The sequence below is a fragment of the Phoenix dactylifera genome, chromosome 1 (assembly GCF_051530095.1).
Source record: "Phoenix dactylifera cultivar Ajwa chromosome 1, Ajwa_hap1_PhDact_Kaust_v1.1, whole genome shotgun sequence".
NCBI classification, from domain to species: Eukaryota; Viridiplantae; Streptophyta; class Magnoliopsida; order Arecales; family Arecaceae; genus Phoenix; species Phoenix dactylifera.
The window spans coordinates 4,528,415-4,552,042 of NC_143190.1; the positions used below are offsets into that span (position 1 = coordinate 4,528,415).

The following is a 23,628-nucleotide window of genomic DNA, read 5'->3' on the forward strand; positions in this document are numbered from 1 at the left end:
ATACATATACATATATATATATATATATATATATATATATATATATATATATATATGTATGTATGTATGTATGTGTGTGTGTGTGTGTGTGTAAAAGAAGAAATGCAATGCTGTATAATAAGATGTGAAAATTATATTCCCTTCATGATAGGATAAAATTTATCATTTTTCAAGTATTTAGCTACTCTAGCTCAAGATCTAAAGCTGCATTAGAAAGCTGAGATCTATATTGATTCTTCAAACTGGCCAGGGTTAAAGACTTTTTAATGATGTTGCAGTTAATGCTTTAGGATGAAATTGGAAAAAGCTGAGATCTAGAATCTGCATTTCATAGGTTTGGCATCGAATACAACTTGAATAACCTGAGGCTACTTAATAATTCTTTGGGCTGAATCACCCCTAAATATTACATATGGTTTATTGCTTGCATGCTAAACACCTCTCTTACAAAATAGACTGCATGATTCAAGTGGGACATACTGTTCCAATATATTTTAAGTGGACTGACATGTATCAATTGTATATTTGCCTAAGGTTCCCAATGTTCGGGAAGAAACTCTAATTATATCAAATCTACTAATATAAGGCTTGCTTTGCTGAGAAGCCGGCTTTGTTATTATATTGTTATCTTATTTGTGAAATACCTGATCCCCACCTTTACTAACAATTTATTTCATGTGCATCACTGGATGAAATCTTACATAGCACAAACAAGAATAATCAAATTCTTCTCGCTATGCAAGTGTGCTTAAATGCATTAAGAGGTATGATCCATCAAATTAATTTTAATTTATATGACTATGATCACTGATATTACCAGATCTTGGCCTAAGAGGCTGTTTGGAGCCTTGTAGTTGAAGTTACATTGCAACTCAAAGTCATATTGCAATTTGAGTTACAGTAATTGACTTATAAGGAGGCTTACTTTTTAGGTTAGAGGATAGTTTGGGGAAAAGTGGAGCATATCTGGCAAATATTCCGTCGAACACCTTGTGAGTGGATGCAAGCACTCAACATACATGGACATGAGAATGTTTTGGATGAAAAAGTTGGTGTCAAAGCTCCCGCTGGCAAAGGCTTGGTCATAGACCTAGGTTTCCACAGGGAGAGAGTGGGTAGTGGTGCAAGCCCCGAAGAAGGTGGAGAAGGTACAGGAGAGGGACGGGACAAGGGCCCAAAGGCAATGCTTGGTGGTATAGAAGCGAATGGGTTAGGCCATGGCTATAGAGGAGGCAGAGTGGAGGAGGAGGCTAGTGTTGCACATAAGGAAAGTTCAGAGAAAGGTGTTGAGGCAAGGGACTTGGGCAAAGACGGTGGTGAAGGAGGCGGGCAGGGAGGATGTTATTATGAAGTCTTAAGGAAAAGTTCCGTGATAGAAGGTACGCACGGGACCTCCCGAACCCTACTAATGCACAGGAAAAAATAATTAATCCAGCAAAAACCAATATATATAACAATAAAAAAAAAATATAATATTAACGTATTTGTGCATATTGTTTCATGATTGGATTGATCTACCAGCTCAACGGTGGATCTGATCCAGCTAAAATTTCACAATATTACTAGATGCGATGGATTGTGGATTTTGCGATCTTTTAATGGCATGTGTTTCCTTTACTTCCATTGCATGGTGGAGGTAAAAGAAGACTACAATAGCATCAACGTGAGGCATAACATTTTGATCCGTTGGAGAAAGATTGCTTGTTTAACGATGGTGGATGCCTCTCGATGTGTTACAAATACAGCTATCCTTCCCTACTAGGCTCTCTGATCCCATGGGGTGGTATGGTATTGGCGCAGTGCATATGTGGATGGATGTGGGTGTCAATTGAGGTCCTAGGTATCATTCGGTCAATCCTTCTACATGGGACAAATGAGATGAGCACGGGGAGGGCTAGCTGGGCAGAAAAGTACAATAATTTTTTCATGTAAAGCATTCATAATATTTGTGAATTTAATGAGAGAGTATAGTGAAGTAGCCATATTTCAAAGTGTTAAATGAATTGAGCAAGCCATGCCAAGATAGGAATCTCAGCTCATTACCTACAAGTTTACTGGAGCTCAGGAACTGGGATTTCAAAGATCAGATACCGGCACTAACGTGTGTTCTCGATGGGGCTGACTCAGAAGTCCTTGGTAACAGGCAAAATGTAGGGAAATTATGAACTTGTTTGGATTCAGCTAATCCCTCACTTTCAAAGATGGTGTTGGCTGGAGAGAATTCTTACAGAGGTGGTTTTGAATTATAACTGTGTTTAAGACACACCAGTGAAGTAGGTTGGGTGCCTTTTTTTTTCTGGGGTTATGAAGATTGCTGACGTGTTTGGTGTATACATTACCATTTCTAAAGTTACATCAGATGACCAGAGAAAAAGGTTGAAAGGTACAAAGAAGCAACTTATGTCCTTAAAATTTAGTGGACATGCAAGCCAATAAAAACGAGCTTCGTTTCCATAGGCGCTCATCTCGGTGCACAATCGTTCTTAAAAAAAAAAAAGAAAAAAAGAACGATTGTGATTGTCAGCATACACAGCCATTTAGTGCATGCGATGTAGGACATAATTTTCTCCGCTAATAACAGCATACACAGTCCTCACCTATATGAAGAAAAAAATGCTGCTAATGCTAAATAAGAATATAGAGAACACGAATGAATAATGTGTGAACTATGAAAAAAACCTCAAATCAAACTTGCTAGGCATCAAGGCGAGGCCAGCACTTGCATTTGCCAAAAATAGTTGTCCTACACACAGGGATCAAACAAAGCACTTTATATGGATGAAAGATCCTCATAGACAGACTTGATACCTGGTCTCTCTGAAACCGGGCGAATACATCTTAAAGCTATCCCTAGCATTTCCTTCATGCCCTTAGCAGCTTCTGGATTCGCTATGTCAGGGGCCATGGCTGGATCGAAGCAATCCGACCCTCGACCTCCGGCCACCCTCAGCCTCACCCAGTCGGTAAGATCAACACCTCCCTCCTCCCCTGAGACGACGTCCCCGGCGCACCTGCCGGTCAGGAGTTCCAGCAGCACCACCCCAAAGGCATACACGTCCGACTTGAAGGATGGGGATGGCTTCTTGGATGCTGCCAGCTCCGGGGCACGGTAGCCCAACACGCCGGCGTCGAGGATCTGCTCGATGGTCCCCGATTGGGTCATCAGGCGGTGCAGGCAGTAGTCCGCGACACGAGCATTGAGGTCGAGGCCATCCAGTAGTATGTTGGTGGCTTTGAGGTTGCCATGGGGAATAGCTCGGTCGAAATGGAGATAGTTTAGGCCACGTGCAACATCAACAGCTATTTTAAGCCGCTGGGCCCAGGTTAATGGCGGGCCTCTCCTTCCAGGTCGATCTGAAAGCAATAGATCAATAAACAAAGTTTGTATCATGATCTTCTAATGGTAATCAAATAGTGTGGTCCAGTCTTTAATTATTTTTTTTTTGAGTAGAATTTTCTTTTTGTAAAAGAAGTACTCATATTGCTGAGGCTAAAAGAAAGCTTCTATTGAAGTACCGTAAAACAAAATGCAATAGTACTTTCAGATCTGTACAGGTGTTCAGTGATGAACAGAATATTCAGAATCAAATAAAGCATTCTCTCCCAAAATCAGAACTCACTAAAACAGTCAGTTAACTATCTACAAGATCAACCAAGTCAAAAATCCTAATGCTTATGGTGCATGCAAGCGCGAAGTTACTGTCTTACATTAAGGAAGCAAAAGAATGTCTTTCTTCCTAGATATGTTCAAAAACTTTTAGCTTTATAGAACTTTCTTAATGCTTGTTTCTCATAAATAGATGACTGATGGCTGCTGGATATATTTCAAGGCTCTCATCAGTAAGACCAACCAAACAGATCCGCATTAGAAAACTGATCAAATTCTCTATACAAACCAAAGGAAAAGAAATAGAGAAAAGGGTTGAAAACCAATCTTATAAAAGAACATTACCACGGAAAGCCCTTTGCTAGAGACCACTATTTCATATTATTTTATCCTACTGAGAAATAACCCTCAATAAATAAAATTTTCAGACAAGGGAAGGTATCAGCATTAACAACTCCTATTGGATGTATAAATCATCCCATGTACGCAAACAGGGCAAGAAATGTGTTACTTTAATGATAGTGGGACACGACCACCAAAAGTTTTTGGAAGGGAAAAGAAACACATAAAATCTCTATCCTTTCGGGAAAGCTGAATTTTATGCATATCCTTTGTCATTTCCTCAAGAAAATACTCCCCAGGGTGCAACTTTAACTACCAAAATTAAATGTTAAAGTATTGCAGAAGTTGGTAAACTGGGGAAGAGAAAGCATACCATAAAGAAAACTAGCAAGACTTCCAGGTGAGATGTAATCTGATAAGATAAGCTTCTCATGCTGTGTGGGGCCCCAATAGTAACCTCGCAACCCCACAACATTAGGGTGCCTGATATTTGCAAATTTCTTTGCCTCTTTAGTAAATTCTTTCTTTGGCTTTGCCACACCTTCTCTGAGCCACTTCACTGTCAAGAACACCCCATTATCGAGTGTCGCCCTGTAAGAAGTCCCATGGCTGCTCCTTCCCAATACTTCTGCTGGTGCCCTTGATAATTCTTCTGGTGTCAGTGTGATTGTCTCATCCAAGAAATGTAAATCTCCTGCCAACCGATCCGGTGACCTGACATCCAACCTTCCCAGATTTTCCTGTGGATATGTATCCCCCGAATCTGGTGACCATGAGAAGTGGCTATTCTTGGATGGTGGCGAATAGCCAGAGACAGCAGCCATTTTCTCTTCTGGGCTAATTATCTCAGATGAAGTACCTTTCCGGGGAGCTATAAGATCTTCAGCTGACACCACCAATGCACCACCAGCTTCCCTGCCTTTGGTCCCTGTAGTATCTGGCAAGGTCCTCCTCTGAGCATTTTTATCTGAAACCCTTTCTGACTGAGATTTCCTTGAAATCCTCTTGTAATGCAAAAGAATTGCTAAAAGGATTAAAATCACCAAAGCCAGAACACAAGCTGCTATAACTGCAGCCTTGACAAAAGGTCTGATTGCCTTGTGCCCAGGACTTCCAGATGGAGCACTGCCAGCTCCAGGTGGGCCTCCTGGAAATTGCAACCTAGAATTTCCTGGATGAAAAGAAGAATCTGGGAACTTTCTCAGGTTTGCTGGGACAATTCCAGATAGATCATTGTAAGAGGCATTGAATTTTACAAGGGTGCCAGGTAATGTTGCAGGCAGTGGGCCCGTGAAGTCATTGAGGGATATGTCGAGGGCAGTAAGGGAAATTAGTTTAGTAACAGCTGGTGGCAGAGAACCGGAGAACTTATTTGCAGAAACATCAAGCACTTGCAGACCAGTCAAGGAGCCAAAATCATCCGGAAAACTGCCATTGAAATGGTTGCCAGAAATATCAAGCACACGAAGGTTGGACTTCTTCGATGAAGATGGAGAGAAAATTATGCTACTTGCAAGTAAGTTATTTTGAAGATAAAGCTCTTGCACTGTGGCGGACTTCAACAAGTCGGTTAAAATAGGACCGCTGAACTGGTTAAAACTGAGATCAAGAACAGAGAGCTTGGGGTACTGAGCAAGAACTTCTGGGATGGTGTTCATGAGAGCATTATGGGAGAGATTGAGGTAATTAAGCTGTAAAAACTGTGAGGCTGCCTCCGGAATGGGTCCCATCAACTGATTCTCACTTAGATCAATATATTCAAGATCATCTGTCCATTTTGCAATCACAGACAAATTTCCAGTGAACTGATTCTTTGATAGGTCTAGAACTGTGCAGGTTCCTGTCAGCAACGGAAGTTCCCCAGAAATAGCATTAGAGGAAAGATTAAGGACACGCAAAGTTGTTGATGTGATCATATTAATATGTCCTGCAATATTAAAAGAAGAAAATGTTAGTTTGCAAAGGCAAACAAATATAGAATTATATTAATTGCAACTTCCTAGATGGAATGGTGTCACTAGAGATGTCAAATTATTTCCAAAAGAAAAGGTTAAAAAATCAAAAACACGACACAGATTACTCAAGCAAAGCACTTTCTTTTGAATCATTTGTCCAGAACTAATCCACTTAAGGGACTACAGAACTTATGCTTTGCAAGAAAAAAAAAATTCAAGTTAAATAATTTAACATAAAAAATTAATGTGGATGATAAATCTTCCCTACTAGACAGTGAACTTTGCATTGCACTTTTCATTAAAGCACTTTATCCAAAACTGCCAATATTTGTCTCTGATGTAGACATATAAGTAAAACCATCAGTATGCCTAAGCAATCAGAAACCTTTGCCCCATGAACACCATAAGGTACATCTCTATGCCCATGAAATCCTAAAGAGAATTTTCTAAATAATGGTTGGACCTGAAATTTTTATGAAGGCCTGTCTTACAATCTTTGGTTAAGGATAAGAGAGTATTAAGAAGGGAATTGCTGTGGAGGCCTATATTTTCATACAGTAGAATCACAAAGAATACATGGAGCAATTTTTTCAAAACTGATGTTTGATGTTTTCCATTCTTATTAACATTGGAGGAAACCTAGACATAAAATTTTAATGCACAAGCTGAGCACATGAACAGAAAATAATTCTCGATTCTATTTGATTATACGGTCTCTAGAGGCAATCCCACATGTATATCCTACAACTTGCATGTATTTATATGTGCGCAGATTCTTCCAGTTAGCCTCACAGACAACTAATTTCTTTCAATTCTTACCTGCAATTGATACAATATATCATACTTTAAATTTCAGCATCGGTTTGAGTATGTGGATATCTTCTTTCTTCCATTAACCACTTTCTCCAAACTACTACACCTTGAGTTTGCATACTCCAAATCATTCAGACTTACCAGGTGATTTCCCTCCCTGCCTAACAGATTATTTGGCTTTCTCCAAAGAAGCATCCTAATCACTCTCATATTTAAAAAAGAAAACAATTACAAGGTGAGAGTTTGCCAAGAGAAGAAAGCAGTAAATCAAATATGGTCTTAAACCAAGTGATTTGTTTCATGATAGCAACATTGCATTGATATGACCATAAACATGCCATTTTGTTTCATGCAGACAATCTATTCATCAGCTTACATATTCAGACACATATGAACTACAGAATAGTGATAGTAATACCAAAAGGTGAAACTAAAATGCGAAACAGACTGAATGTGTTGCTCCACATGTTGTAAATTAACCACATTTACAATGGTCTTCTAAAATGCATATCACAATCAGCAAAATGGAACCGAACAAACAAAAATTATTCATAAAGTATACCTTCAGACTTAAACTTCTAACCCAAACTAATTTATACCCACTCTAAAATTATGTCTATGTTTGAATCCATGAGAAAATAAAATTTTAAGAAATTAATACAAAGATATAAAGTAGCTCCAAAAGTTAGGGGCAGGCCCCATAAGAGACCTACACATATCCTGTTACATAATATATTATACTCAAGTATGATAAGTCATTCAATCTCATTTAGAAACTGACATTTTATGTTTCAATTGTTGAACCTGCATACCTGACAGATTGTTTGCACTCAAATCTAGTTCACTTAAAACAAGAGAATCCCCCTTCAGAAGACCACTTGGTAAGAATCCAAAAAAGCCATTGTTTCCTAGCCTTAGAACCTCAAGATCATAAACATAATTAAAGCCTGGCAGCTCCCCTGATAACTGATTATAACTTAAGTCCAACACCTTCAAACGCCCAAAAGTAGACAACTCAACACCTTCAATCAGCGACCCAGTTAGTCGGTTGTTGCTCAGATTCAAATAATTAACTGTATCCGAGATATCAGACAAGAACTTTAGCTCCTTTGGGTTTGAACTGGTGAGCAAATTCCCACTAAAATCGACATGAACAATGCTTGAGTCCATGAGAAAATTCCAATCAATGCCACCATCCAATTGGTTCCAGCTCAGGTCTAATGACTCCAGATTACTCATCCTTTCCAACCCAGTCAGTATCTTCTCTGTGAAAGCATTGTACGAGAGATTCAATGAGACCAAGTTCCTAAGACTCTTCAATGACAAGGGCAAGGGACCAGACAGATAGTTGTGGCTCAAATCCAGGGACTGCATCGAGGCAAGCCCCCCAATAGAGTCAGGCAATGGCCCAGAGAAGTTGTTCCAGGCCAATGACAGGTTCAGCAAGCTCCGAACCTTCCCAAGATCTTGAGGCAGCTCCCCGGAGAATGCATTGTTGGAGATATCCAGATATTTCAAGCTCTTGAACTCAGCCACATTGTCCGGCAATCTCCCAGAGAGGTTATTATTGACCATCGAGAGCTTAACAAGCATTGTTAGGTTGGCAAGCACAGCAAGATCAGCAGTGCCAGAGAGGCTGTGGTTGTCGAGGACAACAGCTGCCACATTTCCACCATTGCACACAATGCCATTCCAAGATGAAGGGCAGCCATTAAAGTCAATAGACACCTCACTCCACGAGTCTGAGATGTAGCCAGTAGGGTCATGGGTGATCCCCTTCTTGAACTCAAGGAGGGATATGATATCTTGCGAGGGGAGCTGAGCTAAGGAAGGGATTACAACAAGAAATACCACCAATAATCTTCTAAACAACCCCATCAAGACCAGTTGCCTGTTGCGTGAGTAGCATGCATGTGATATTGGGGCAGAAAGACTTTACTGGGGAACCCACTGAAATGGAGATATATTTCATGAGAAAAATCAGAACTCATCATGGAGCCATGGATCTCAAAGATAACACATTACCTGATGAAGACACTCAGTTTTAGACGCATCATATATTGCTAGATGTGTTTCATGGGCTACCAATGGTCTGACTTTGGCCAGAATTGAACCGGACAAGCATATCACCAGCAGGTGCCTTTCCAGAAGGAAGTTGGATGGTTACAGATTTCTTTTTTCTCCCATGTCTCAGCATTCCACACACAAAGCTGCATAGGTAAGTTGCATTTGCAATGCCGAAACCAAAACATCCAAATGCAAAGTCAGCTTCATTGACTGTCACAATCAGCTACTTTAACTCAAACAAAAACCAAAAGAAACAAAAAAAAGGAAAACTGCTCCAACAGTAATAAAAATGAAGGAATTGAACATTGTACTCAAAAATAAAATTGATTCCAACAAAGTCAAAGTGATAGAAAGTATCAAAAAGCCAGAACAAGCATATTGCTGCTACCAGTCTAGGTCATAATGTAGTCTGCTGGGAATGATGGAAGGGCAGTGGTAGAAGCTAATTGGGCGCACGGTCGATGGTTCAAGCCATCATTAAAGCATACACGAGATGCACATAATAAGTGCTTGAAACCCCTAAGCAAGCACAAAGTCCTGAGTCTAGCACCAGAGATATGGGCATAATGATAGCACAGATTTGCAATAAACACAACCGTGGCACAAAGAAAATTGAAATCAAAAGGTTGAAACTCTGCAATCAAGATTACTTAACCCCTAAAGTGAACTGTCTCTACTTCAAAAAAAGATTCCTGGTCTAGCACAAAATAAGAAGAAAATGACAACGTGGAACAATTTATTAAATCATCTTATAAAAGCAATATTAAAACTCCCTCTCTCCCTGTCTAGCCCTCTTCGAACCTTAATAAAATGCTGCTAATCAAAGAACAGTTGAAGCATTTCAAAGAGAGGTTTTGTAAAGCTGAGAGAGAGGGTTGGGAAGACCCAAAAAGAGCTTTATACAACTCTCTCACTCCCTTGGAGAACACCAAACTCTAAAAATGCTACTTGCTTGAGGAAATCTAGCGCTGCCAGTATCCAGCATTCACTACAAAAAAAAGCAATCTAGCGGCATCACTCTACTTACACACGATTACAAATTCTCTGCCAGCCAAAAAAAGAAAAAAAAAATCTCCATTGAACCAGAAATGGGAGTTTTAACAGCTAGAGCCCAAAAACTCTCAGCTTTTCCAAAGATTTGAGCTTGAAGCAGCTAAAAACGGCGACTTTTAGAAGGGACTGGAGATTTACCAAGGAGCAAAGGAGAGATTTTTCTTCTCCGATATAAGAACAGGGGGGCGAATGAAGAGGGCAACAACTCCACCGCTGCGAGGGACCAAACCTAGAGAAGCTTCCAGCTTTTAATGAATGGCGCGGGCCCGCGAAGCTCCCCCGCCATTTAAGTCCCCCCCAAGCCCCCCTGATACAGACCACAGACAGGAGAAAAGAAGAACTCTAAAATGATCCTAGTAGAAGAGAATAATTAGGGAACAAAAACCCTAATCCACAAAGAGAAACCCTAACCCTAAAACTCCCCGGGAGAGAGAGAGAGTGAGAGAGTGGAAGGGAGGAGCAAGCATGGGAAAATGGGCTAATGGTGTTTCCTGTTCGCGGCTTTCGTTTAACGGAGGTTTCCTTACCCGCCAAAAAGCCGTGACTGTCTCGCGGACCCCAAATACTTCTAAAATCCAGCTAATTAATTAATAAAGAGGCCTTTTAACTACACTCCCTTTTTTCCTTAATATATTTCCCAACTTCTATTTTTCGTTTCCCCGATGCTAGAAAGAGTAAAGGAGTAGCTCTTTTTTAAATGGGAGTAATTATATACAAGACTACTAAATTAGAGTTCCTCTAGCGGCAGTGGGGCCCAGCGCAGGTTAGATCCTGAGTCATTTTGACCGCTAACTTCCAGCCCTACTGCTAGAGAACGGTGCCATGTGAATGCTGACACAGAGAGAGAGAGAGAGTTTTTTTTTTTTTTTTTTTTAATTTTAACGGTTTCTAATGGGGTAAGCTTGCACTGTGAAGATAAGTAACTCTGCGAAGATGAGTAACTGTAGCTGGATCCAGTGTGAGAGAGATGAGCGGTTACTATCCTTTGTTCTGGGATATCTAAATTACGGTAAAAAGTGGCTTGATCTCGATAGCCTCTTACGTAGATAACTATTTTAGAGAGATCCTTTAGATAGAAATGAGAAGATTATCAGGTGTGCTCTAAAATTTGTTATTTTTTGATTTTTTTTTGGATGGTATATCCATTTTAGCCAAAAAGAAAAGAAAAAAAAAAAAAAGGAAAGAAAAACAAGTAACTGTGATTTAGCCATCCTTCTCTTGGGACATTTACTGTGGTCTAGCTAGATATAGTATCTAACTCTAAAAATAATGAAGACTTTGTACAGGCTCAAATATATTTAAACTTTTCTGTTTATAATGAGTTTGGTGAACAATTTTTTTATTTTTTGTTATTTGTTGTTATCTATAACATTCCCAGATGATTCTGATTCATGCAAGGCGGGGTAAAATTATGATCATCATAGCCATCAAGATAATGATTAATAATTATGAGGGTTGTTTTTAAGTAATTGAAAGTGTTAGGGAAGTTCAGATCAAAGGAGTTTTCAAAAGGGTCCATTAGGGTCTACTTTGATGTCTAATTTGGTCTATGATCTAGATTCACATTAATCATTTGTGTCAAATAGGTTGAGTCAATGGATTGCAAGTCATCCAATTGCTAAATTAAGTTAGTGAATATAGCACAAATTGATTTTGTTGTACAACTAAAATGTTAGGTGCAACACATAGTTGTTGCAAAAAATCGAAAAAAGATCTAAGTTTTACCAACAACAAAAAAAGGTCTAAATCTTAAACAATGTACCTAGGTTGGAACCAAGGCCAAGTCAATGAATAAACAGACAATAATAAATGAGTAAATAATAGACATGCATGCTAACCCAGAGAGTAGGTAGGGCAGAGATTCACTTCAATCAAGTTAGAGATGTCTATAGTAAAAATGGTCTTATCTAGAAGAAATCTAAATGGCAAAGAAATAAATAGTGATATAAAAAAAATAAAGAAAGAACTCAAAGACAAGAACATAAGGGTAGAACAACAAGTATATATAGGTGACCTAGTGTGTTTTTTTGTCTTTTCCTTGAGTGCCCTAGGCAATTGGTAGTTCAAAGCTTGAGACCCTTTGGCAATTTCCATAAACCCTAACAGACCAAAACTAGTGAAGTTGGGATTCCATTTATATCCATGAAGACATTTCACTAGCAGACTAGCTAATTCGTTCGTAGCACACCCAAAATCAATGAGACAAAACTTGATATGTATAAACATTTAGATACTATTACAGGATTCCATTATTATATTCATATCATTATGTTACTTACATTTATGTTACTTATTGAAGTCCCGGATCCACGAATGTGAGCAGGGTGAGCAGTGGCACAATGTATAGTAGTTGAAAGCAGACAACTCAATAAGCAAATCTGTCCCAAATTTGATAAGTGCATAGCTTAATAAAAATCGGATGAAACAAGAGAATAAGGTCCCTTATGGAAATAACAAAGGTTGTATAAATGAATGAAAGAGTCCTCACAATTAGAATTAAGAAAAAAATAAGCTAGTAAAGAGATCCACAATAGGAAAAGGATTTGTTTTTAGCTTACCTTTCTTCTATCATCGAAGAACCTTGGTAGGAATTAAGGAGGGTTCTAGGAAGATAGGTTTGATGCTAGCTTTGTTGCCTTGGCATTAGCCGATTAAAGACATTCTCACAAGGGCGTCATTAAAGCCCCAAAAGATGAAGCGAAACGAATCGTTTCATATCATTATTATAGGTCGTATCTAAATTTTTATTTTTATTTGTTTGGCGAGGAGCATCTTGGATTCTAGGAGGTATGCCTGTGGGAGGACATGGCGTCCCTCAGGGGCAGCCTTCAGGTTATTATGAAGTATGAAGTAGCAGACCATGATCCATTAGCAAAAGCCAAATTCATGTGATGGTCTCCTCGTTGTTACTTTTGATTACAGATGGGAAAGTGTTTCAATGGGGTGGACCATGGAGTTGGGTGGTCTTCAAAAGATTCACCTTTTGAGCTTTGGGGGCAGTAAAATTTTCAGGAGGGGCCACATTCTTGTACTCATGTTGCAAATGGGGTCACACAGGAGGCTGTCCCTTTGGGCTGGACTAATTCAAGCATGAATTGAACCAAAACTTAAGGCCATGGCTCAGCTTTCACAGTTTTGGTCTTGGCTCTCAACCAACATGGTGAAAAATACCTGCTGACCAAATGTAATTTACAGCATGGTAGATATCTGTTTTGATTTCTTTATTTGAGCCATGGCATATTTTTTATTTAATCAGCTGATTCAGTAGAAACTTGGTTGGGTAAATATATACAGAATGAAGCCTATATCTCAGAGTCCAATCAGAAACATAGACCAACTTTTCAAATGTTTCGATCATGCTCGACAATGGTTTAATCAAACATATAAGGCAGTCGCGTTACCATGCTAGAGTTCTTCCTCTATTTTTGTCTAAATCATAGCAACCACTTCTTCCTCTTATTCTTTTTTTTTTTCGAAACACCGGCAAAAATCGGGATAATAACTAGGTTGAATCCAGGTGCTTGTATTACTTTACCAACGCAACCAGTTGACGACCCATTAATCCTTTTATTTCACGATCTTAATTTTTTCTAACATTTTATAAAATTAATCAAAACGAACAAGTACAAAGCATCTAAATTAATGATATAAAATAAACATTTTCTTAACTATATGAACTTACAAATACATAATATAATGAATATTCTCTTGATAAATTTGACAAATCATCATGATATTATGGCAGTGACATATGAATATACAGTATTTTAAATAGTGTTATTTCCATAATTCAGATTTGGGAGTTTCCCTTATAAAACATGAGAGAAAATTCAATTTATTTAAAATCTCTTGAGATTTATTTGATGATAAAACCTAATGATTAAGATTTGCTACTAATGCTTTATCCCAACCATGATAATTCTTTATCCCCAACTGCTAAAAACTAACATTACCTTTTGCATTAGTTCCTCCAGTACCACTAATTACAACTAAGCTTTGCATGATATGCTTCTTTATGCTCCTCAAATTTGGAATGTAATTGATTTTGCGCCTAATTTCAAGAAATGGTACTGTAGACCATTTTTTCAGCAAAAGCCATCAAAATGCTATTTTGGTTGATGTAATCATACCAAGACAATTTGTTATGGGATAACATAGAACTTTGAGCCAAAAATAAGTTACATAATAGATTGGCTAATACTTATAAGACCCGATATCATGAACTTCTAATGTGGCCCTTGATATTTAACGCATCTATGTGCATCAAGGCTCAAGTCATTAAGTGTTAAGCTTGATAGGTACAAAAGTTATCTGATGGTTAAAATCTCTTAGCTCCGTACATCGCACCTCTCTCTCTCTCTCTCTCCAAAGGAAGGTTTGCAAATCAATCCCAAGTACTAGTATTTTTTCTATATTTTGAAAAAAAAAAGTACCATTTGAGCAGAACAGTATATTGAGACAAATATCTAACATAAATTAATGTACAATTAGCTTTGCTCAATTTATTTGTAATGAAGTTAATGGATGCACCAATCTGATAGGAGAGAGAAGGAATTTTTTTCTTCAATTTTCTCATCACAAACATCTCCCACATGGATAAGATGAGAATATTGAATTTTTGTACTAATGGGGCCAACCTTCCTAAATTTGAATTGGATTTTTTTTTTCACTAGTTAAACCTCAAAATTTTAAGAATTAGTAAGAAATAAAATTATCAAAATCAAACAAGAACCGGATCTCGATTTCTATCTCAATATATCATCATCTAATTTCTTCATGAATTATAAGAACCATAATGGGAATGGAACTCCCTCCAACCAAATAGCTGGAATAGGAGTCAATCATTCTCATTTTCATTCCAAAGTCCAACTCCCTCCAACCAAACATGCCCAAAGCTAATATTGTGGTTCCAAATATCTCCACATTGTATTATTTTCTAATTCAGTTCTTATAAATAACATTTTACAGGTTCCATAAGGCAAACTTAAAATCCCTATTAATTGGTTGGTGCTCTAGGTGTCACTAAATCATTGCTCCTGTCTTTGTTGAATCACAAATTTTGCACCATACAAAACCTCTCTCTCTCTCTCTCTCCAAACCATCCTTCAAATTTAGCCTTGAAATATTCATTATGCTGATAACGTCATAATTAGCCTTCACCTAAACAAACTCAGTGTACGATACCAAAACAAATCCGAAAGAAAAACAGAAGCTAAATAAACAAAAAGGTCAGCAAACCAAGTCCTCAGCAACCCATCTCATTGATAAGAAACACTTTTGAGCTATATCAAATTGTCCTTCTGCAGCTATATATGTACGCATTTGTAATAAATTTGAGAGGTGAGGAAGCATTTAATCAATGCAAAACATTAATCTGGGAAGGTTTGGTTCACTGTGACAGCAAAAGAGTGGCCAGTGGGAACCCCACAGCAAGCAGTAAGCACTGATGGTGTTCTATCCGTTGCTGGGCCACAGTTCAGCTGAGAGCCTCGCCCCCGATCATGACATACTTTGTTGGGAACTCAAACGGTGGCTTTTATGATTCTCTTTTCTCATTTGAGCTGCATGCATGTGTACATGTCTCACTCATGTGTTTTAGGATTGCTGTTATTTTCTAAGAAGTGAAGAGCCCCTTCAGTCAATCAAAACCATCCATATAAGCTCAAATTCTCACCAAGTCATAAAATAATTCAGTAATCCTGCATTTATCTGGTGATCAAACAGCTTCCTTGTCTTCGCCAAAAGTGCAGCAAACTTGCGCCTTATTAAGATGTTTTACAGAATCTTGTTGCTGCTCCGCCACCACCATCACCACCACGACATGGCCGGGAAAAGCATTTGCCGGCATCGATCTCAGGCATCACATTGTTATTTTGCATGGAGGTTGAATACATAGCATTCAGTCACCGGCTAGCTTTTTGCATCATTGCATGCTTGCTGGAGTAGTCTTTAGCTTACAGGTTATTCAGTTGTCATGCTTAAACAACCAGTTGGAACCTGCATGGTGGCATTTCCACTGTATTTGTTGGAAAAGAAAAAAGAAGCATAGTAGAGCATCTGGTGAAAAAGATGGTAACAGATGCAAGTATAGTCTTCCAAAAACATAAATAAAATTTGTGTTATTGCATCCCAGAGAAGCCATAGAGAGGTTCCTAATTCAGTCTCAAGGGCATTAATTGTTGCTTACTCAAATTATACGATACTACAGCAGATCAGAAGGTGCCAACTAGCTCGGATTGATGTTTGTGCCAAAAGAACTTGAACTAAATCTCACCTTCCTCAGGCTACCCCTTCATGCAGTGGCCCAAAGTTGCCTTTGAAGGGGGACCATGTCACCAGTACATCAATTGGAGTTGCAGATACCATGGCCCATCTTAAGGGCATATAGAGGCCAAGCATTACGCATTGGGAAACCATAAAGGTCCCAAGGACTAAACAACATCAGTTTCAGTCCATGTCCTACCCTTTCTAATTGATGGGTTCAGCTGTTCTGTGAGGCATAAAAGAGTAAGCAAACGCACTACTCTTGGTTTGATTATGGAATCCATCCATGCCCATTTACATGAAGCTCGAGAGTTTAGGCTCCAGCTGAATGATGCAGATCCAACTAAGAGATGAAACAGTTTAGTGGGAAGAATCCTTTGGCAAGGGAGCATATTATCTGTCAAATCTCTCTTCTCAGCTCCCCTTGGAGCTTGGCTCCCATCCTTCCAGCAGTTCCCAACTTGCAAACAAGTTGTTCCAAATTGCAATGAAGTACGGCATCAACTGTGAGGCCCGGCCCATTGACCGGCCTGGAGCCAAGTCGGCCCAGCACTATCGCTGGAGCCTAATTGGAGTTGGAGGCATCATGACAAGGACTACTCGGTCTCATCGGAGTTTCCTAGCCAGATCGGAGTAGGCCTCACCCTTACCGCGGCCCCAACCTCGTCGGAGATGAGATAACTGGCACCGCCGCCCCTCCTAATCTCCTTCGGTCACTGGCAGCCTGTAACAGGTTGGAAGCTACTGGATTTCACCGCATTGGACCTTCTGGATTCTGTGATTGCTAGCTTCTTCCTCTGTTTCAAAATAGAGAAGTACCTCTCTCGCTCATCTTAGTCCTATTTGGCGAAGCTTTTGGAGGGCCAAAAAGTACATTCTATCTCTTCAAAAGCACTTTTAGATGAAATAGGAGTGTTGGGTACAAATTTCGAAAAGTTGTTTTAACTTTTTCAGAAAGCTAAAAACAGTTTTTTGAGTTGCTACATTTTTAATTTATGGTAATAATTATAATATTTTATATCTTTATATTATACTATAAATATAATATTATATTACATTTTATCATAATACATATGTTATGTTAAATAATTTAATATTATATTAAATTATTATGCTATAATATACAAAATTATATTACTATATTATAATAATATTATTTTACATTACAATAATATTATACTATATTATATATTTATATATTAATATATATTATATTTTATTATGCTCTGTTATATAATATTATAGAAATATAGTTACCAAAATAGTAAATAGTTTTTTTATAAAAGCTATACTTCCAAAAGCTCTACTGCCAACAACTCTTCCAAATGAAGCCTAATACTAATCCTTGTGGCTAACATCCGATGAGCGAGTTGAGTCTTGGCCAAGCGCCGGGCCCCTCTCAACTCAACTATATTTTGACTGGACCGCCTCTTCTTTCTTTTTTTTTTTTTTTTTTTTTTTTTTTTTTTTTTTTTTTTTTTTTTTTTTTTTTTTTTTTTTTTGCCTTGCCCTTCCCGCCATCCACTGCCATTACTGCATGTAGTTGGTCGTTACCACCAACGCCACCACAACCGAATAAATATTAACTCTCTCGTATTGTATTTTCTGGTACTTCTTTGCAGCTATCTCGGTCCCCCCCCCCCCCCCCCCCCCCCCCCTCTCTCTCTCTTTGGACCCTACGAAGACCACCTTTGTCTCTCTATTCGGGCGAATACCACAGTCTCTTCCTCTCTCTCTCTGTCTGTCCCTCGATTTGCTCTAATAGAGATCCCAAACTAATATTTTTGCAACTGTATGCATGTCGGCCTCCACTTGATCATTCTTTGCTAAGCATCACTGAATCCCACCATTAACAACCCCTGTTGTGCTATCTTGTGCTATCTAGTCCCATAGTTGGGATAAAACTCAACCTTCCTATTGTGTAAATTTTGAAGAATAGCTTAAAGTAGGAGGTAGAATTCTAAGGTGATGGTTGGGCTCAGGATGTATTCCTAGATCTGGGCTCTAAGGTCACCATCCCTGGTCTAGAAGGATCCTAGGTTGTAGATTCTGAGAGGATATTGCCACCCAAGTGGGACCTTCCATATGTTTAATTTCATGTTGTAGATCCTAGGTTGAACCGGAGCTGTTGTACTTTAGGGTTTTAGTGGGGAGCATAATGTTTTAGTGCATTTGTTTAATTTCATGTGTAGCCTTGCTGAGAGGAACTTCTGGATCCATTCATTTAGATTAGTAAGTACCTCTACTCTTAAGAGTTTTTACCGTGCATTTCATATGATCTGATTTGAAATCTATTTTGCAAGGTTTTTTACGTACGTGTTTAGAAAATAGCCATAATATATTGAATTTATGAAAAATATTTATGTATATGTTATATTTAAATTAAACATCACATTTGCTTGCATGAAAAATGATTTGAAATATGGATCAAGCATGAGTATATTGTTAAACTTCCACGCATCAAAGGGGAAGATGGAATTGTATAAATTGATTTGTTAAATATTGTTGAAAGTTCATGGACAATGAAAGTTTTATGATCCATATATGTCGAAATATTGGTTTTATAGTAAAATTAAATGCTTACAATCTAGTCTAACTATGATTCAAACCTAGCCAGCTGGGCTGTTTGTTGGAAATTTATGTTCAAAAACTAGTTTCTTCCAAGCCTAGCTAGTTAAGGCTGATCGGTGAAAACTTTATGTTCGGAGCTTTATGGTCATCAAGGTCCAATAATCATTCTTAAGTCCACCGGTACATGCATGGATCAAATGGATGAACTTGGCGAGTAACGGACAAAGGAAACTTGACCAAGAATAATCCGGATGCCTCTTTTAGATTCTCATCTACTCGATAAGCCATGAAGATCGGGATAATGTGGGCCACACGATATCAGGGTGCAGCCACTTAACGAGCACCACATGTCAGATAAACGATCATTTTCCTCCAGAGTGTTCCCACACCTATATCTGGGAGGACATGGGAAATATAGGGGAGGAGATAGAAGAAGGAAACAGCGAGGGAGAAAAAGAGGAAGAGAGAACAATAGCCAAATGGCTGCCTCTGTCATGTCTTCATTGGCTTTGAAACCAGCTCCAGTTTTAGAGAGGTCACAGGTTAGAGGCCTCCCATCCTTGGCAAGGTCCTCTTCTTCTCTGAGAGTCAGGGCCAGCGCTGGCAAGAAGATCAAGACAGCAACACCCTATGGTTAGTAGTTGTAATGGCAGTTCAAGATTAAGCCATGCTCTTTTATCTAAGTTACCATCATAGATTGGCATGAACACACTCACTTGGATGGATAACTTTCAGGTCACTTGCACTGTTGCATACATATAGGGTCTTTCAAGGAACATTCACTATTTACTGCACCATCAACTTTTGGAGAAGGAAAGCTTTCACAAAAGGCACCTTTAGCAGTCTACTGTTTATCATAAAGAAATATGAGGACAACATGGAGAGAAACGTAAAGTTGACAAACTGCAGCAGAAGTTTAAGAATACCCTTAAGCCGATGCACATGAATCGATATTGTTCATTCTTTTATTAATTAATAGTGCAGCATTTACTAGCAGTAGGATCAGATTGCTTTGTTTATATACAACTTGCTTGGCCGCAAACTCCTGACTACTTTTTTAAGTTATAACATACAAGGAATTATATCAAGGCTGGATATAAAAGGTATATACAGAAACATAAGATAGAAGGCAGGCAGCTAGGAAAAAAATTAAGGAAAACATGAGTAAAATTGTGAAGGACAATTCATAAAATTTTATATAGCACAAATTGGTTCATCTCGTATCAATTCACCCTCTGTCTTTCCACAAACAAGTCGATAATCAGATTTGTAAAAAAAAAAATTCTAACCGTTCATGAGAAGGAAGGCTATAATTACTGTTCTCTTGGTGACTAGGAGTACCATAATTTGTTTGCTCAAAAAGGAATGCCATAATTTTTAGGTCCAGGAGGAGGGATGAACTTACCAGATGGATTAGATGCATCCGGGAGAAGGGCCAAGGTAAAAATTTCCCTCTTATTTACCACCCATCACTCCTTGTTACAGACATGCATATATATAAAGTAATGATGCCTTTGTCTGCTAAGATATAGTTTCTTGTAGAGTAGATACAAATTTTGTTTCATTTTACTTATTTTTATTTACATACACTCAGGGGAAGGGTGTCTATCAGTTTGCGGACAAGTATGGTGCAAATGTTGATGGTTACAGGTAGAAATTTGCCTAGCAAATTGGTCTTTCTTTTGGTTCAACTAAAATCAGTTTGTCAATATTGTGGAAGATAAAAGTAGCAATATCAAGAAGCAAAGGCACAGACAACAAGGGTGTCATTGGAAAATCCTTTCACTGCATCCATTGACTTGAACTAGCTCTGTGGGAGGGGATGGTATCTTTGCTGGAGAATGTTTCAGTTTGTAGAAGTCATTCTCTTAAGCAGACTTTGTAGATCGCTAAAATGGACAGACAAGCATAGTTTTTTCTCTATTATGGAGATATGTTTGTTTCAGGTAGGTATCTATGGTCTTGCAACAATGAGAGGTTAACTGTGCATTTGGTTGGGGTTATAAGAGGGAGGATGGATAGCCCCATCAACCGTTTAATTCAAAAACTCTTAGGAAGGATGGAAAAAAAAAGAGTTTGCACATCCAGCCTAGCCCACCAATTTGCATCTTCTTAAATTGAAAGGATGCGGGAAAGGATTAATGGAGTACATGAAGGGTGGGTTTCTACATTGATAAAAAATATCCCTCATTATTTTTTTGACAATATCCTTATATATATATATATATATATATATATATTGTTTGTACTGTTAACCCTATACTCCATATTTATAAGTAAATAATTAGAATTTTCTTCTTTTTTCTATTTTTATTCCCTATTTTTAAGTTAACTATTTATATAAATTAACTAACTATTCAAATAAAATTATAAATTAATTAGTTATTTAAATAATTAATATATATAAATTAATTCATATATAACTAATGTATATTTATATAAAATATTTATAATTATAAATTATTAAGGTTATAAGTTTTTACATTATCCTACTTATTTAGTATAAATAAATGTTATAAATGGAAAATAATAATATTTTTTATTGAAAGGTAGTTTGGTAAAATGTTGTACAAATAGCACCGTCTCTTCTTCCATTCCTCCTACAACAAACGGAAGAGGGAATCATTCCATCCTTCTATGTTCACCAAACATTTGAGAGAATAATTGGAAGACCCATCCATCCTCTCTCTCATTCATTCTTCCTCTCATATTTTTCCTTCCTCCAATCCATCCTCCGTACTAAACAGAGGGTAAATGTAAATAATAATAATCATATGAACTTAAAAAGCTTGTGTACTGTTATCGGAAAACTTCTATGTGAAGATAACACTCTCTTTGGTTGATGCAGCCCAATTTATTCACCAGAAGAATGGTCTCCAAGTGGTGACGTCTATGTTGGAGGTAAGCAGCAAACTTATGTGAAAGGAGAAAAAACAATCAGAGTTTTAATTAAAAAGTTCGCCACAATTTTGCATTCTATATATTTGAAAATGTATTATAATCTTTTAACTCTTGAAGCTTCTCGTGAATCTAATTTGACTAAAATTATGATGATGCAGGAACCACAGGACTGTTAATATGGGCTGTTACTCTTGCTGGACTACTACTAGGAGGTGCTCTTCTTGTGTACACCACCAGTGCTTTAGCTCAGTAGAGCTGCAGCAGAGTTATCCTCCTGCGTCGCCATTAAGTTTCTTCGGAATGTCTCATAAATGCAGTCCCCTTATAGTTAAAGCATGCCCCAGGGATCACTATTCATGGACAATAACATGGTTGTAACGAAGTTGCTAAGGTGTAGATATAAATAATATATAAATCTAGCACAAATGCTTGCGCTCATCGATTTGACGTCGCCGATGAGATTCTTGCAGTTGGGTGTGACACACACTGGGCCACATTTAAGGATCCTATAGTCAACAATCTCCTTATAGATTGCTGAGAAGTACATTGCATGGTCTGCAAAACTGATCATTGTTTGCAATTAGTGCAGTCATTCTAGTGCGAAAATGAGTCTGCAGGTGAAAATATGGACGTATAGAAACAAAATGAATCCCCCCTAAGAGACTACAGAGAAAAACCATTCCAAAACATATAAAATGGTCATAAAATCACCACAAAACTTGTTATACAGCATAATCCTGACACTGTAAAAGAGTAGCTTACTTTTGCAGTTCTTCAAGTACCATAATGAATCTTTTAAGATTACTTTCTTATATCAAATTAGACCATGCTAAATTTCTAATAGGAAATCATAATATTGCTAGAGTCTGAAGAGTCTAAAGGGGTGCTAACACTCCCTTAAACTTATTTAGATTAAGAACATGATATACCAAATAAATCTCATACAATTTCACAAGAAGGCCACAGTAGCACCTAATCCGTACCATTTTTTTGTCAAAAAAATAATGTTATATCTAAAATATTTAATAGTAGCCATGTGCATTTGCACGTGCATTATAAGAAGTATTGTATAAATAAATCAAACCAAATATATATTGGACAAAACTATGTAAACTTGATTGCTATCTACAATTGTTATAAAATGGCAATCCAAGATGTGAAACGAGGCACATACATGGCATGCCACCATGTAATGCTTGTTCTTTATGCAGTAATGCAATGGTTGTCCTCATTGAAATATCCACATTTGCAAATGGTTAGCAGGTATACCAGATCCACTCCAGTTTATGTTTTTATGATCTGAACAGACTTTCCAACAATAGAACAAGCAATCTGAAAAATGTTGCAGCAACAACAAGGACATATGCATCGGCTTGCGAGCTAAGGAGTCAATCAAGACGATGTCTCAAACTGATATGACCTTATAATACCATAAGAAAGCAGGAGATGCAGGATTTGGTTCCTTCCAGAATATGGTTTAAAAAAAAAATCAGTTTCAGTTGTCTCAGGAAAAAAGACAACATTCTTCACTGCCATTCTGAAGTCAAAAGACTCGATAATCATATATAAGTCAAAAATCATTCTCTAGTATTGTTTGAGAATAATGGTGAGACTACCACCAGCCATTTCGTAGGTTGATGGAAGAATAACTCATGTCAAATCAAGGAACACCTCCAAAGCTCGAACATGGAACCTCCTCCCAATGGAAGATGGGTGCAACAACTGAGTTATAACCCTATTTGCCTCGAGTACTTTCAGTAAGAGAAAATATTTAATGTCAACAATTATCTGAGAACTGAGAATGATTGAAGAAGCCAGAAAGTGCTGGAGCTTCCTGGCAAACATGGGCTGCTTCCACATTTCAAACAATCAGAAGATTAATAGAGAACCAAGTTAAGACAGAAGATCAATAAAGATCAGAAAGATAAGGCGCACCCAAAAGATTGCTTGAAAGATACTGGTTAATTGATCAAGAGCCCTCAATTGAAGCGACTTTTACATAAGGAAAATGATGTCTCATTTCCAGCAAGATGAGTGAAAGCCTTTTCCTGTATA

At 37.9% G+C, this 23,628-nt stretch overlaps 2 protein-coding genes across 3 annotated transcripts; one reads left to right on the plus strand and one right to left on the minus strand.

Annotated features, from left to right (window-relative positions):
• Positions 1–2,680: 2,680 nt before the first annotated feature.
• Positions 2,681–10,504, minus strand: LOC103717919 (LRR receptor-like serine/threonine-protein kinase GHR1). Of its 2 annotated transcripts, XM_008806495.4 has the most exons (5): positions 9,976–10,343; positions 8,743–8,927; positions 7,530–8,667; positions 4,323–5,876; positions 2,681–3,354 (listed from the first exon to the last, which is right to left on the minus strand). In XM_008806495.4, the coding sequence occupies exons 3-5, from the start codon at positions 8,593–8,595 to the stop codon at positions 2,771–2,773; spliced, it is 3,204 nt and encodes a 1,067-aa protein (XP_008804717.2). In that variant the 5' UTR covers positions 8,596–8,667; positions 8,743–8,927; positions 9,976–10,343; the 3' UTR covers positions 2,681–2,770. The 2 variants fall into 2 exon arrangements, with proteins under 2 accessions (XP_008804717.2, XP_088574127.1); XM_088718001.1 differs by having other exon boundaries at positions 8,743–10,504.
• Positions 10,505–19,080: 8,576 nt separating this feature from the next.
• On the plus strand, positions 19,081–22,011 carry LOC103717920 (photosystem II 10 kDa polypeptide, chloroplastic-like). Its single transcript, XM_008806496.6, has 5 exons — positions 19,081–19,305; positions 20,054–20,112; positions 20,267–20,322; positions 21,521–21,573; positions 21,732–22,011. The coding sequence occupies exons 1-5, from the start codon at positions 19,152–19,154 to the stop codon at positions 21,824–21,826; spliced, it is 417 nt and encodes a 138-aa protein (XP_008804718.1). The 5' UTR covers positions 19,081–19,151; the 3' UTR covers positions 21,827–22,011.
• Positions 22,012–23,628: the final 1,617 nt, after the last annotated feature.

Coding starts and splice junctions, on each gene's coding strand:
- LOC103717919 (XM_088718001.1), bottom strand. CDS start 8,595: ATGGGGTTGTTTAGAAGATTATTGGTGGTATTTCTTGTTGTAATCCCT. Junction 5,877..7,529: donor GAGTGCAAACAATCTGTCAG/GTATGCAGGTTC, acceptor TTAATATTGCAG/GACATATTAATATGATCACA. Junction 3,355..4,322: donor TCTTGCTAGTTTTCTTTATG/GTATGCTTTCTC, acceptor TATTGCTTTCAG/ATCGACCTGGAAGGAGAGGC.
- LOC103717920 (XM_008806496.6), top strand. CDS start 19,152: ATGGCTGCCTCTGTCATGTCTTCATTGGCTTTGAAACCAGCTCCAGTT. Junction 20,113..20,266: donor CATCCGGGAGAAGGGCCAAG/GTAAAAATTTCC, acceptor ACATACACTCAG/GGGAAGGGTGTCTATCAGTT. Junction 21,574..21,731: donor TGGTGACGTCTATGTTGGAG/GTAAGCAGCAAA, acceptor ATGATGATGCAG/GAACCACAGGACTGTTAATA.